General features: G+C 41.5%; 1 protein-coding gene and 1 pseudogene across 1 annotated transcript; one reads left to right on the top strand and one right to left on the bottom strand.

Moving 5' to 3' along the window:
- Positions 1 to 149: 149 nt before the first annotated feature.
- Positions 150 to 1258, bottom strand: LOC112884552 (annotated as a pseudogene).
- A 7301-nt stretch (positions 1259 to 8559) lies between these two features.
- Positions 8560 to 12289, top strand: LOC112886574 (protein PEROXIN-4). The gene is made up of 6 exons (XM_025952520.1): positions 8560 to 8750; positions 9822 to 9882; positions 10750 to 10869; positions 10952 to 11080; positions 11248 to 11377; positions 12045 to 12289. The coding sequence occupies exons 2-6, from the start codon at positions 9877 to 9879 to the stop codon at positions 12131 to 12133; spliced, it is 474 nt and encodes a 157-aa protein (XP_025808305.1). The 5' UTR covers positions 8560 to 8750; positions 9822 to 9876; the 3' UTR covers positions 12134 to 12289.
- Positions 12290 to 12799: the final 510 nt, after the last annotated feature.

The raw sequence follows: 12799 nt of genomic DNA, 5'->3' as shown, positions 1-12799 counted from the left end.
GCGCCGTTGAGCCAAGGATATGACTTAAATAGCAAACAAAGTGGCTCTACATAGAATGTACAAGAGATTAAACAAAAGACAGACAACTGACTGCAGTACAAAATGCGAAAAGGCATTATATATTTGAACAATGGTCTAGCAGCCAGCTGCTAGTGCTGCTCGAACATACCCACAAGAACACCGACGATGGAGAGCAACGCAGCGATCGTCTTGTAGTTGTTGTAAACAAACGCGTGCACCTTGATCCACATCCACCTCTTGAGCTTGTAGTCCTTGATCTCCTCCATGATGAGGATGTAGAGGGGGCCGCCGCTTATGCGCTTTATGAGGCTCTTGAAGAAGTCTAGCGTCTCCTTGTTGGTGAGCTCTCCCTGCACGAGACGCTTCGATCGCAGCTTGTGCACATCGTCTTGGTAGGAGCAGACGGCTTGGTTTTCAGTCTGGTTCCTAGAAGTTGTGCCCGTGCAGAGCTCAAAGGCCGCCAGGTTGAGGAGTCAGCATGACCTTATTTCATCCAACAACAGTGGCGCGCCAGGAAGATCTCGCTGCCGAAGAGCTTTTTCTTGAAGCCCATGTCCATGAACCTGGTCGTCTTGCTGGCCGTCAGCTTGACGCCGATCTCTGCAAGCTCGATGGCGCTAACAGTCTTCGACATTGGGCGGAACCCATCAGATGGGGGCACTCCGCTGTTGTTGTGGCAGCAGCAGCAACAGTTAATCAGAGAAAAGCTTCTGTCTTGATAGTCAGGAACAACAATGTTCCTGCCCGTTTTGTACAGTCGGAGGAGACCAAGGAGATGTGGCGGCGTGTAGCTACCATCCAAGACAAAGAAGCTATCATCCTCTTCCTTGCGGGCAACTTGGAGCGTGCGCCCCATCTTGGCGATGAACTTCTCAACGGGTACTTCCTTGAACTTCCTGAGGGTCTGGATCACCACCCATGGGAGCTTATTTTCCAGCAGCATGATATCATTGTCGATAACACCTTGGTTGACGTCGAAGGACACCGACGACGGACGCATCCTATCATGGTTGCCTGTACACTTGAGCATGTACTGCAGCAAGAAGCAGCCATCAAAAAACATCATAGGCAAGAACTCTTCATCGCTCATACCTGCTACCGCATCGTCGGTGAGCACGTAGAGGCTGCGGACATTATCGACGTCGCCTATGGCGGAGAGGAACGCCGCATACATCTCGCACGAGCGGAAGATGCCGATGCCGAAGTGGTGTGTAGCCACGTTCTTCACCATGTCCATCTTCTGGAGATGCGGCGGTGGTAAGGGCCGATGGCCACGGCCATGGGACGGAGTACCGTGGGTTCAGGCCCTGCAGGCTCGGAGGGAGCCTATGGATCTTCGTTTCCGTCTTGGCAAAAATTGGCATGGAACTCTCTTGCTTGTTTCTTCAGCCATGCTTCCAAATCTGCCGCCTGAGGGAAGATTCCAGATCCGAAAGGCCTGAAATCACCCGATCTTCCTTCCGGACCGCTGCCGAAAGGCCTAAAGTCAACCGATCTTCCTTCCGGGTCGCTGCTTAAAGGCCTGAAATCAGCCGGAAAGTCTTCAGCTGCTTCCTGCCACTCCTCCTCAGACGGCTGCAGCTGCATGGGCGGCAGCGTGGGCGGCGGCGGCATGGGCGTTTTTGTAGTCACCATCTGAAAATAGCTGGTGAGTTTGCTACTGCCTGCTCTACTGCTAATCTGCTACCGCTAGCTCTCTTAGACGATTCTTCACAATTGAGAGTTGCCCTCCAGTCACTACTTAAATAGCTTCGTAGCTCCGCTTCAAAGGGCCAAATTGCCCTCCACTCTTTGGTTCTAATTAAACCACGACTTGTAAAGCTTGCTATTGGTCAAGATCCAGTCTTAATGTTTGCCATGATTATATGGGCCTAGTTCCATAGTCCAGCAGTCAACATCGAGGGTGTGTTCGTTTCCTTCCCTCTAAACTTTAGACCCGTCACATTAAAGAGAATCTTGTCATTTAGAAGTATTAAATAAAGTCTAATTATAAAACTTTTTGCACAGATGGGTGCTAATTCGCGAGACAAATTTAATGAGCCTAATTAATCCATAATTTGCCACAGTGATGCTACAGTAATCATCCGCTAATCATGGTCTAATATACCTCATTAGATTCGTCTCGCGAATTAGCCCTAGGGTTCTGCAATTAGTTTTGTAATTAGACTTTATTTAATACTTCTAAATGACAAGATTCTCTTTGATGTGATAGGTCTAAACTTTAGATCTTAAGAAACGAACACACCCTAAGGAGGGTGAAACCTAATTGCCACGCTTGGCACAAGCAAGGGTGCTAGCCTATCTGCCATGGATCCGATAAATAAAGGTCGGACAATAAAAATGATAAAAATTTCAATACCAAACAATAATAGCGATTGAAAGGAGTCATTGGGATGCATATGCTGCTCACTGTAAATAAAAGTGATAGTGAGATGGGTAGCGATCGCCGTTTAAATTCATCCTGGATGAGATTATTGGGCTGGGGAATGTTGTAGCTGAGTGGAAGATTATCCACACGAAGAGGAGAATAGTGCAGCTCATGAGCTCATGCAGCTGGCAAAGAGAATAAAACACTCTGCGGTTTGGAGGTTCTCAGCACCGGCATGTGTAGAGCAAATTATTGCTTAGGATTATAACTCTTTGTCTGAGCAATAAAAAACTTTTTTTCCTAAAAAAATAAAAATGATGGAAAAAATATATTGATGCAAACCTAGTAGACTATTACCAATTCGTAGCTTGGTTTGAAAGGATCAAACTGTCCACTCTTTGTTTCTTTCAGCAACGGATGATGATCCAGCCTTCTGCCTATAAACAATTCTTTAACAGCATTGTCAAATATAACAATAAATAAAGTGAAGCTCCACATTGCTGTGTAAACTTAATTGCTGACTAAACGCACGACTTGTAGCACTTGCTATTGGTCAAGATCCAGTCTTAACGTTTGCCATGATTATATTGGCCTAGTTCCAGTCTCGTTCTTCCTATAATTATATTCCATAGGTCAAGACCTAATCTCTTATCTTGCCATGTAAAATAAGGACTTACTACTCTACCAGCCATGTTAGTCTAGCCAACACAAAGGAGGGTGCAACTCAATTGCTATGCTTGGCGCAAGCAAGGGTGCTAGCCTATCTGCAATGCATACGGTAAAAGGTCGGACAAACTTCAATAAAAATGATCAAAATTTCAATACCAAACAATAGCGGTTGAATGCAGGGCCGTACAGTGACAGGTGCATAGTGTGCAACTGTTCAGGGCCTCTAAAAATTAGAGAACCCCTCCCCCCAAGACAGAAAAAAGCCGGAGGGGAGAGGCACTACGGGAGAATATGGTTATTGGTAACGAGCGAAAATAAATATTGGTAAGCAAATATTATTATTATTGGGTTACTAATGATTAGTCATCGGTAACGAGCGTAAGCCTGTTACCTATTTTTTGCAATGGCAGCTTTAACCTATCTCCAGCGGTATGCTGTAAAACGGTCTGTTCTCTATTATGGAGGACACTGTAGCTCCTCTAACGTTCCAACGGTGCTCTCTATAGCATAAGGTAAAATGGGGGACGAGCTCTGCGTCCCGCATAGAGGCAGGCACGACCGGCGTCCTCCATCCCGGTCACGCGGGAGATGCGGCGGGGCGCGGGAGGTGGGGCGTGGGAGGCGGGGCGCGGGAGGGGCGGCGGGGCGCGGGCGGCGCTGCGGGAGGGGCGGCGGGCGGCGGGGCGCGGGAGGGGCGGCGGCCGGCGGGGCGCGCGAGGCGGCGTTGTGGCAGGGGAAACGGAGGTTGGAAGAAAGGATAGAAAAGTAAGATTGTGGGGTATAAAAGATGGAAATAGAGGATGTTGTTGGAGTTAAGTTTGGTATACAGAATGAAGTTGATACGAAGGAAAAAGGAAAAGGATGTGATTTGGAGGATATCGCTGGAGATAGCCTTAGGCAACGTTACTAAAATGCCATTACAATGGTAGGGATCTGTAGCCGGAGGAGGATTTGACGTAACTGGCGCTAAAAGACAGGAACGAACACTGTACTGATGGGACTGTAGCAAAACACTGTTTGTACGGGTGCTATTCGATACTGTAGTACGAGTGTTGTTCATGCAGATCTAGCCGTTGAGCTTGTGGTGATCGACGGCTTTCAGCGGGTGTACGTCACCGCTACATTGCCTTCAGCGAGTTGACTCGATCTCTGGGGCTGTTTGGTTCCTATATACTAAAATTTAAAGTTTAGTTGCGTCACATCGGATATTTAGATTAATTAGAAAATATTAAATATTGATTAATTATAAGACCAATTGCATAAATGGAGACTAATTCGCGAGACGAATCTATCAAACCTAATTAATCCATAATTTGATAATATTGGACTACAGTAAATATTTGCTAATGATAAATTAATTAAGCTTAATAGATTCATCTCGTGAATTAGTCTCCATTTATGCAATTAGTTTTATAATCAGCTTATATTTAGTCCTTCTAATTGGTATCGAAACATCCGATGTGACCCGAAAAATTAGTTCACGGATCCAAACCTCCTCGGTTCCCTGCAGCCTACCTGCTTCTGCCGTGGATAAAATCCATCAAAATGATCGCACACTCGCAGTCCCAGCCAGCAATTCCGCATTCCAGATCGCTTAGGCAAATACTGTGGATTGCAGTGCAAGAGACAACCCAATATAGGATCTCTTATATTTTTCTTGCTCTGTCAATTTCCTAGGTTAGCTTTTGTTTCAGATACCGATTGAACCCTAAGAACTCCTGACTTAAAGAAAAGCAACGTAAACCCAAAAACCCATTCCAAAAGAGTAAGAGAACCCAAAGACGACGTTTGGAATGTTGAAAGTAATGATCATCGAATATTTGGTAGGACTATAGCTAGCACAAAATGTTTAACTAGTGTGTCCAATATGTTTAGTTTATGTTAGAGGGATTGATTTGGAAATTACAAGACATGTTTTGTTGGGAGCTAATGCCATTTGTTAAGCAATGCCCACCTAAAATAGTGTGAAATTGAGGTGAACCTAAAATAGGGATTGAATGTGAAGGCTCAAATCCTCAAACTTCTATTTGAAAGAAGGATTTTTTTATAACCTCCTTTATGAGAGTACAAGTTGTTGTATCCTGAACTTACTCACAGATATACCCCCCAACACACACACCTAACACCACACTCACACACTTATGCGCAAGCTAAATCCTACTCTATACTCACACTCACACTCGTACGTGTGCTTTGAAGAGATGATCTCGGACACCAGTTCCCAGCATGTGTTGAGGCTGTAGCAGTCCAAAAAAATTCTGAAATTTTCTTTGAAATCCACTTTGGAAGGGGTTCGAACCTGGGACCTCCTACTGAGGCCTGGTGCTACTGAGGCCTACTGAGGCCTGGTGCTACTGAGGCTACTAGTGACCAGCTGGTCCTAAACCCGTTCGCTACTTGAAAAAAGAGTTTTATTGAAGCCTGGAGCCCTGATCCGTCAAATCCTCAAAACCCCACATTTCTATATTAATATACCCTTAAAAGATCCTTAAAATACTTGTCAATGAGCAAAATCACCGTAGTCAGCGTGAACTAAAAAGTTCAAAATGCTTTTTTGAACTTCGGCACATCCATAAAAAGTTCCGGATGCTTGGTAAGGTTCAAAATGCTTTTCTGAAAAATAGGAGTATGAGACGTGTTGGCTACTCTATTTGTTTATAAGTATAAAAATTTGCAACTTTCAAAATATTAGCATTTTTGGAGTATTTGAACCCGTCAAAGCAGTCCTTATTAAATCATCTCTCAACATATCTCCTGCTTTAACTAGGGACATCAAATTATTTTCACTTCTCGCTTAACCTGTTCTTAAAAATCCTAAAAATGCTTATATCTATCTATATAGAGTATAATCTTCAAATTTAAACAAGCTGGAAACAATTCAGCTTTACCGTATCCAATTTCCATTTTTCTTTTCTTTCTTGCGCTTTTCCTCGTGATGAAGATGTGAGGATCATCGTCATCCATCATCCCACCGACCCTCCTGACCAGTTCAGCTCCTAGAGAGTCGTACCGTATCAACGGCGACGTCGCGAGGCAGGAACCCTCCTCCGCCTTCTCCTCTCCACGACCCCGTCTCGATCCGCCCGTCCGCCCGCTCCACGCGCGGAATCCGCAGACCCACCCTGCCTCGCACCGCCTCGCCGTCTTACCTGACCCGCCGTTCGTCCTCTCCCCAATTCCGCAGCCACATCGGAACTACGGGGTCATCCCCACGGGTGCTGCGGTCCATCAGGCTCGCTCCTTTCTCCCCTGCTGCTTGGCCGCGAGGAATCTGGGCCCCGGCTCGGCAAGGGTTCTTAGTCGGGTTGGGAGATCCGGGCCCCGGTCGCTCGCCAGTGATTTGCATGTAGAGTTTTCTGTGAGTTTGAAACTGCTATCCGGCGGATATGGACCTCATGATGAATCTATTCGATCGAATGCAAAAAAAAAATTATTGGCTTGCTCATATAAAATGGTGGTAGTTGTTTTTCTGCTTGCTAGGTTGCAAAATTTCTGAACACAACAAATCACACATGATGTCTCAAATAGCACACTTTCTAGAAAAAATGACTAGTTAGTTGAAAAGTGTGTATATAAGTAAAGTAGCATACTAGTAATACTTGGTTACACTTATATCAAAGATTAACTTTGGAGGGTGTTTATTTCAATCACTGGCGGACTTGGACTAAATTGGATGTACATGATCTCTAGAAATACATTTTTGTACTTAAATATATTCTAAATAAAAATTATTATGACTAGTTTGAAACATATATTATTTTACAAGCTAAAAATCATTACTTAAACATACATCCATTCTTCTTTAGACAAAAGCTTCTCAATATTAAATAATAAAGATTTCACGTGTTTTGTGTATGGTCGTCTAGTATTTTATTTATACCTTATGTTAGTTGCTATATAGCTAGCACATAAAATATCTATTTTGCTCCACTATATGATTTGAAGTGTTGCAGGGCATGTTTTTAATACTTAGGTAGAATAAAAAAATTAGCTGGAACAATTTATTATAATCCTAGCAAATATATCCATACGTTGCTACGGGTGATACTGTGAAGCATCTATTAACCTTATCAGTTTAAATATCATCACGACGTAATTAAATTTCACATGGCAACATTTCGTTCAAAATTCTTTCAAATAAAGTTTTAACCTCTAGCACTTCTTAACACATTTCATACATGCCACCCATCCCTCTTCTAAAAAATCTTCCTGCGATCCTTCACAATGCTGACTGTCGCGACCTTGATTTTACCTACGATGAGGATGCCCACCATATTAACATGCGTGCTCATCCCGGCATTATGATCTAATGACTTGTTGATTTACACCTGCTGACCTACTGAGCATTTATGGTTCACCTCTATCCTAAATAGGGTTACCAGAAAAGCTCAAGACTCACGAGCTATTTATGTTTGACTTGCTGAAAATTCAAGCTAAGCTATATTTGGAATCAAGCCAAGCTTGGACCTAACATGGAACTCGCAAGTTTCAACGATCCGAGATTGAGGTATTCAATGAAGTTCGAGTATTTCAGTTTTGCGTGGCACGTGCATGCACTCTGCTACCTCTATTAATTAAATTTCCAACCATCAAAAGTTAAAATAATATAGCTGGAGACTAGAGCCTTGCATTACCTAGCGAGCTACTATATTGTACAAATTAAAATAGGTAAAAATAATACTCCGGCTATTCTTTTTTGATAGTTCTATTTCATCTTGATACAATGATCAAGAAGAAAAACTTTGCTTATCATCGACTCCACGTTTTCGATGTTATCACACGTACACTAATCTTTTTTTAAGAGAAGTTACTCTTCACAGGAATAGAACGACCATCCATACTATTGTCAAGATGTCAACTCAAATGCGACTATCAAAAGAGAATAATTTAATTTTGAAAATAGAACTATCAAAAGAAAATAGAGAGAATAAAACAAAATATCTTGATATGCTTCTCTTTTCATTTATTTACCGAATGAAATGCGTCTTTTAGACCAATCTCAGTGCATAATTTTATTGCACTATTATGAAGACTGTGAACTTGGTAACCGAACAAAATGAGTGTATTATAAGGATGAAATTTCTCTCATATTCTATGAGCCTCTCTCTTCTCCCTTCTCGTAATGATCCTATCATGCCAGCAAATTTGCTGATGTGAGATAATATTTAATGCATATGAAATTTCTATTGATACTAGCCTTATATATGTGTCTTTTTATCTATCGTCAATACTGTTGCTGTGAAATTGTTGTGTCGTAATCTCCACAAAAGAGGAGAGAGTTCGACTTCTCCGGAGAAGCCTACCAAATATTTTGTATAAGGAGCTATTTTTAGTGAAAAATATTTTATATAAAAACTATTTTTAATAAAAAATAGAGAAGCTGTAGCCGTTTTGGTGGCTCTTTAGAACCGCTGCACAGTGAAGCTCCTCGCAAGAGCCATGCCAAACACATCTCGGGCTCAGTGACAAGGGTCGGGATCCTTTTAGGTGGCAGGCTCGCTCGAGCTCGGCTCATTGACAGCCCTCCCGCTCAGGGCTGAGCCGCTCAGGGCCTCAGGTTCATCTCCTCCCTCTTCTCTCGGACTCTCTCCTCCCTTGCTCTTCCTTCCCTGGCGGCGACGACTGGGCGAGCGGCGGCGCCATTTGTCCTGTCTTCGCCCAGCCCTTTGCCAGCGACGAGCGCATCCTCCAGGTATGCCCGCCCCTTCTCTTTCCTTCTGCTGTGCGAGACGGAGCACCCCAAACCCTAACAAAACTATTTGTATTCGGATCTGAATCCAGTTACAATATATTACCTACTAACTTCGATTTCGTTTGCAAGAATTATCGGGTGTACATGTGTACACCCAAGTCCTATGCTGGTTCCGCCCCTGATTTCAATCTGTAAGCGCAGCAAATGCACTTAGAGCAAAGGAAATCTTTCTCAGCACCCTCACTACTTACTAAAACGAAAATTGTGTCAAATTTGTTTTCGCAATCCCTTTTCTTGTTTCCCTAATATCTTTTGCTGTCCATTTATGAACTGAGCTCGGTAAGGACTAAGGAGTTAGTTAATGATACTTAAGGACGTATCTATTTATTTTTTTCCTTCGATCGATATCCACGGGCCATGGATTGATCACAAGCTGAAACATGGTTTAGAGCTCTAATTTCCATTCCAGTTGGAATATGTGTTTATTTTTTGCAATCCTTTAGTTATAATTAAATGATCTAAAATTAGTTTGCAACAGGAAGTTTGAACTTCCAAACAAAATTGAATGTTAATTTTTCTATGATTTGTCATTTGAAAGAACATCTATAAGTTATTTGATGATGTGATCATTTTAATGGAACTTGATACCTTTTAATCTTTGTTGTAAGCTGGTCCCTTTCGTGTTTTGTAGTAGTGTAGTGTGCTTAAACAATATAATGGGTGGTGTGAAGTTTTGTTTAATCCACATGGATGCTTGATCCTTTGTGGTGTCATGCATAGGTTGATTTCTCAAATCATATTCATAACCAGATCACTAGGTGACTATACCGAGCAGTTGTCTCTTCTGACCCACCAGTGTTAATATTTGTCTCATTACTGCAACCTATGATTCTATCATACAAACATATACATGTTTATTGGTTGCTGAGAGTTGAAACAATAGATGCCATACATTTTATGGATAAATTATTAGGATTTTGTTGCAAACATCAGTGGTTTGCAATTATCTATGGTTTTCTGAAATTGCATAAGCTACAACTGCAAAGCATGAAAATTACTGTTTAATTGCAGTTTTCAGTAAGCATCTTTGGGATATCAAGTTTGTTGTTATTCTAGAAGAGGAAATATGCAGGTATGTTGCAGTTTATCTTTTACCAACTCTTTTTTGTCTGTATCATCCCATAGCAATACCATAGTTCATGAGTGGATCACTTATCAGCTCAAAAGCATTTATTATTAGATAATATTTTTTTTCTTGTGGTGCACTGTAGAAATATACTATCTAACTGTAACACAAATAAATAAATCTGACCAGTACTCGTTTTTGCTCTCCATATAGTAATATGTTCTTGTGCAGCTTTCAAACTTCTATATCGAAGAACTGAATAATTTGTCATATATTGTTCAGAGATGTATCTGTTCAGCTGTTGACTTCAACTTTTTGCCCCTGAAAATTTAGTACTAGTAACAACAGTTGTGTATATTTCATGTTAGAATCCATCTATTTCTTGAACACTGATTATTACTTTGCTCTGCTACATTCTTTAAACTGACCGCTCAAATTTAATGATCTGAAAAGGCGCACCTATTAATCTGTTATTAGCTGGGGTTTGAATAAGGTAATATAGTAGCATGCACACATTTAATTGCACTGTTTCACCATCTTGTTCTGCATTTATCTATTTTAATTGAACACTGAATGTGCACAACCTGTAGCATCTATTTCCTGAATGCTACTAATTTCTTTTCACTGTTACATTCTTATTTTGAAACTGAGTGAGTCCATTTAATGATCTCAAAAGGCACTTGCTATTAGTTGGGGATGAATAGGGTAACATAATAGCATGTGTTTTATCAAAAAAAAAACGTAGTAGCATGTGCAGATACAGTTGCACTGTGCATTTATTTATTTTTATTGAATAGGAGTTCTTACTTTTAGAAATTCTGAACATGCGCAATCCCTAACATGCAGCTTTAACTATGACTTGTTTGTTAATAGGCATCAAGAGCTAGGCTTTTCAAGGAGTACAAGGAGGTGCAGCGAGAGAAATCAGCTGACCCTGATATTCAGTTGATATGTGATGATTCAAACATATTCAAGTGGACTGCTCTCATCAAGGTGTGTTTTGGTGACATTGGCACAACCCAATGAAAGAACATTTTGAATTATTTTCTACCAACTCTATCTCTTGTTTTATCAGGGACCCTCGGAGACTCCTTATGAAGGTGGTGTCTTCCAGCTTGCCTTTGCTATTCCAGAGCAATACCCTCTGCTACCTCCCCAAGTTCGCTTCCTGACTAAAATTTTCCATCCAAATGTTCATTTCAAGGTTATTTTTCTTTCCATCCAAATTTAGTTATGAAGAGCATTTCTTTTTGCCATTCCTAATTAGTAAAACATTCTCATTTTGCGATTAGTAAAATATTGCTTGGATGCAAATGATGATCACTTTAATAATAATTTGTTTGCCTTTTTATTGGTCATCTGTTTGCCCAGACTGGTGAAATTTGCTTGGATATCTTGAAGAATGCATGGAGCCCTGCATGGACCCTCCAATCGGTTTGTAGAGCCATAATTGCACTGATGGCTCATCCGGAGCCAGACAGCCCACTTAACTGTGACTCGGGTAACTTTGGTTTCATCTCCAACTATTCAACTCTTGCATTCACATATAAATTTGGTATAGTTTCACCTGGATGAAGTTGATACCTTTATTCAACAGTGTTACTGAAGTCACTAGTTTCCTTTCTTTATAGTTGTTAAACATATAATGTCTTTTGACATAGTAGCTAAACATGCTTTCCTATTCAACTGCTTAACTATTATGAACTTTTTTTTTTTCTAAAGTTGACAGTTTGCTGAGGTCATTGAACCCCCTTCGCAGTAAAGTTTAATTTTGAGGTTACCTAGGAACTACAGATGTACAAAACATGTGCATTTGATATCAGTAAAAGAAAAGGACAAAATTCAATGCAATGAAAATAAGTGATTGTGGCTGAAACTGGCAGCTGTGTTCTTGAATTAATCAGAATCATTATCATCTTACAATGGTACTTAACCGAAGATTGTTTAGGATGAATTATATGGTAACTAAATGAATGCTTGCTGAAACTATAGATAGACTTGATGTTGCAGGCCCATTTTGACTTGCCATGTATTGTAAGGACAACAGGCTAAAAATCTCATTTCATAACTGAGTGATTCCTGGAGTACCTCAATTGATCACGCATACCATCTTCTAAATCTCTGGTGTTAGCTTCTTACACTTTATTTTTTGTTCCATGCAATCATAGGCAATCTCCTACGATCTGGCGACATCAGAGGTTTTCAGTCAATGGCAAGAATGTACACAAAGCTTGCCGCGATGCCAAAGAAAAACTAGTAAAGTTGACATGATGTAAATGGAACATGTGGAGCCCATGGGGTTGTGATGTAACTGTTTCTGGAGTTGTGATGCTATTGTCAACTGTGTCTGGAGTTGTGGTGTATCTGTTTACTGACTGTGTTTGACTTGGTATAAGAATCCATTTGCAACTGATCTGCTGTGTTTCTTCCTTTTGGTCTCCTCTCACCCCACATCTTTTGTACTGATCGGCTGTGTTCTTAGACTACCAATGTTCCATTTTACAAAGTTCAAGAGGCACAAAACTGAGGTAGTGTTTGGTTCAAAAACTGTAATGCAACTGTAGAGGGAATGTGCAAAAACAACAGTTTGCTTGGTTCGTGTATGTAAAGATTTGGGAATTACTTAGCGGTGGAAAAAGGCTAAAACAGGTGATGGTCTGAATTGCGAGGTCTTGTCGAACGATAACACTGGCATGCTCACGCCTTGGCCCTTGGCTACAGTGGCCATGGCTACACATGGCGCGACGAGCCGAGCTGGTGGCACTGGGAGAGGGTGACGACGAGTGGGGCACGCCGTTGGGAAACCGCTGGACGTGCTGCCTCGACATGGCAAACAACCAGTGCTATTAGGAGTAGAGGTGCATAGCTACGTTCCAGGAACTGTTTCAAATTCTGAAGTCAGCACCTCCTTAGGGTGTAGTTA

This window comes from Panicum hallii, chromosome 3, assembly GCF_002211085.1.
Source record: "Panicum hallii strain FIL2 chromosome 3, PHallii_v3.1, whole genome shotgun sequence".
In the NCBI taxonomy this organism is placed as follows: domain Eukaryota; kingdom Viridiplantae; phylum Streptophyta; class Magnoliopsida; order Poales; family Poaceae; genus Panicum; species Panicum hallii.
Note: the sequence above shows the minus strand (reverse complement) of the source record. Positions and strands in the feature narration are given on the sequence as shown.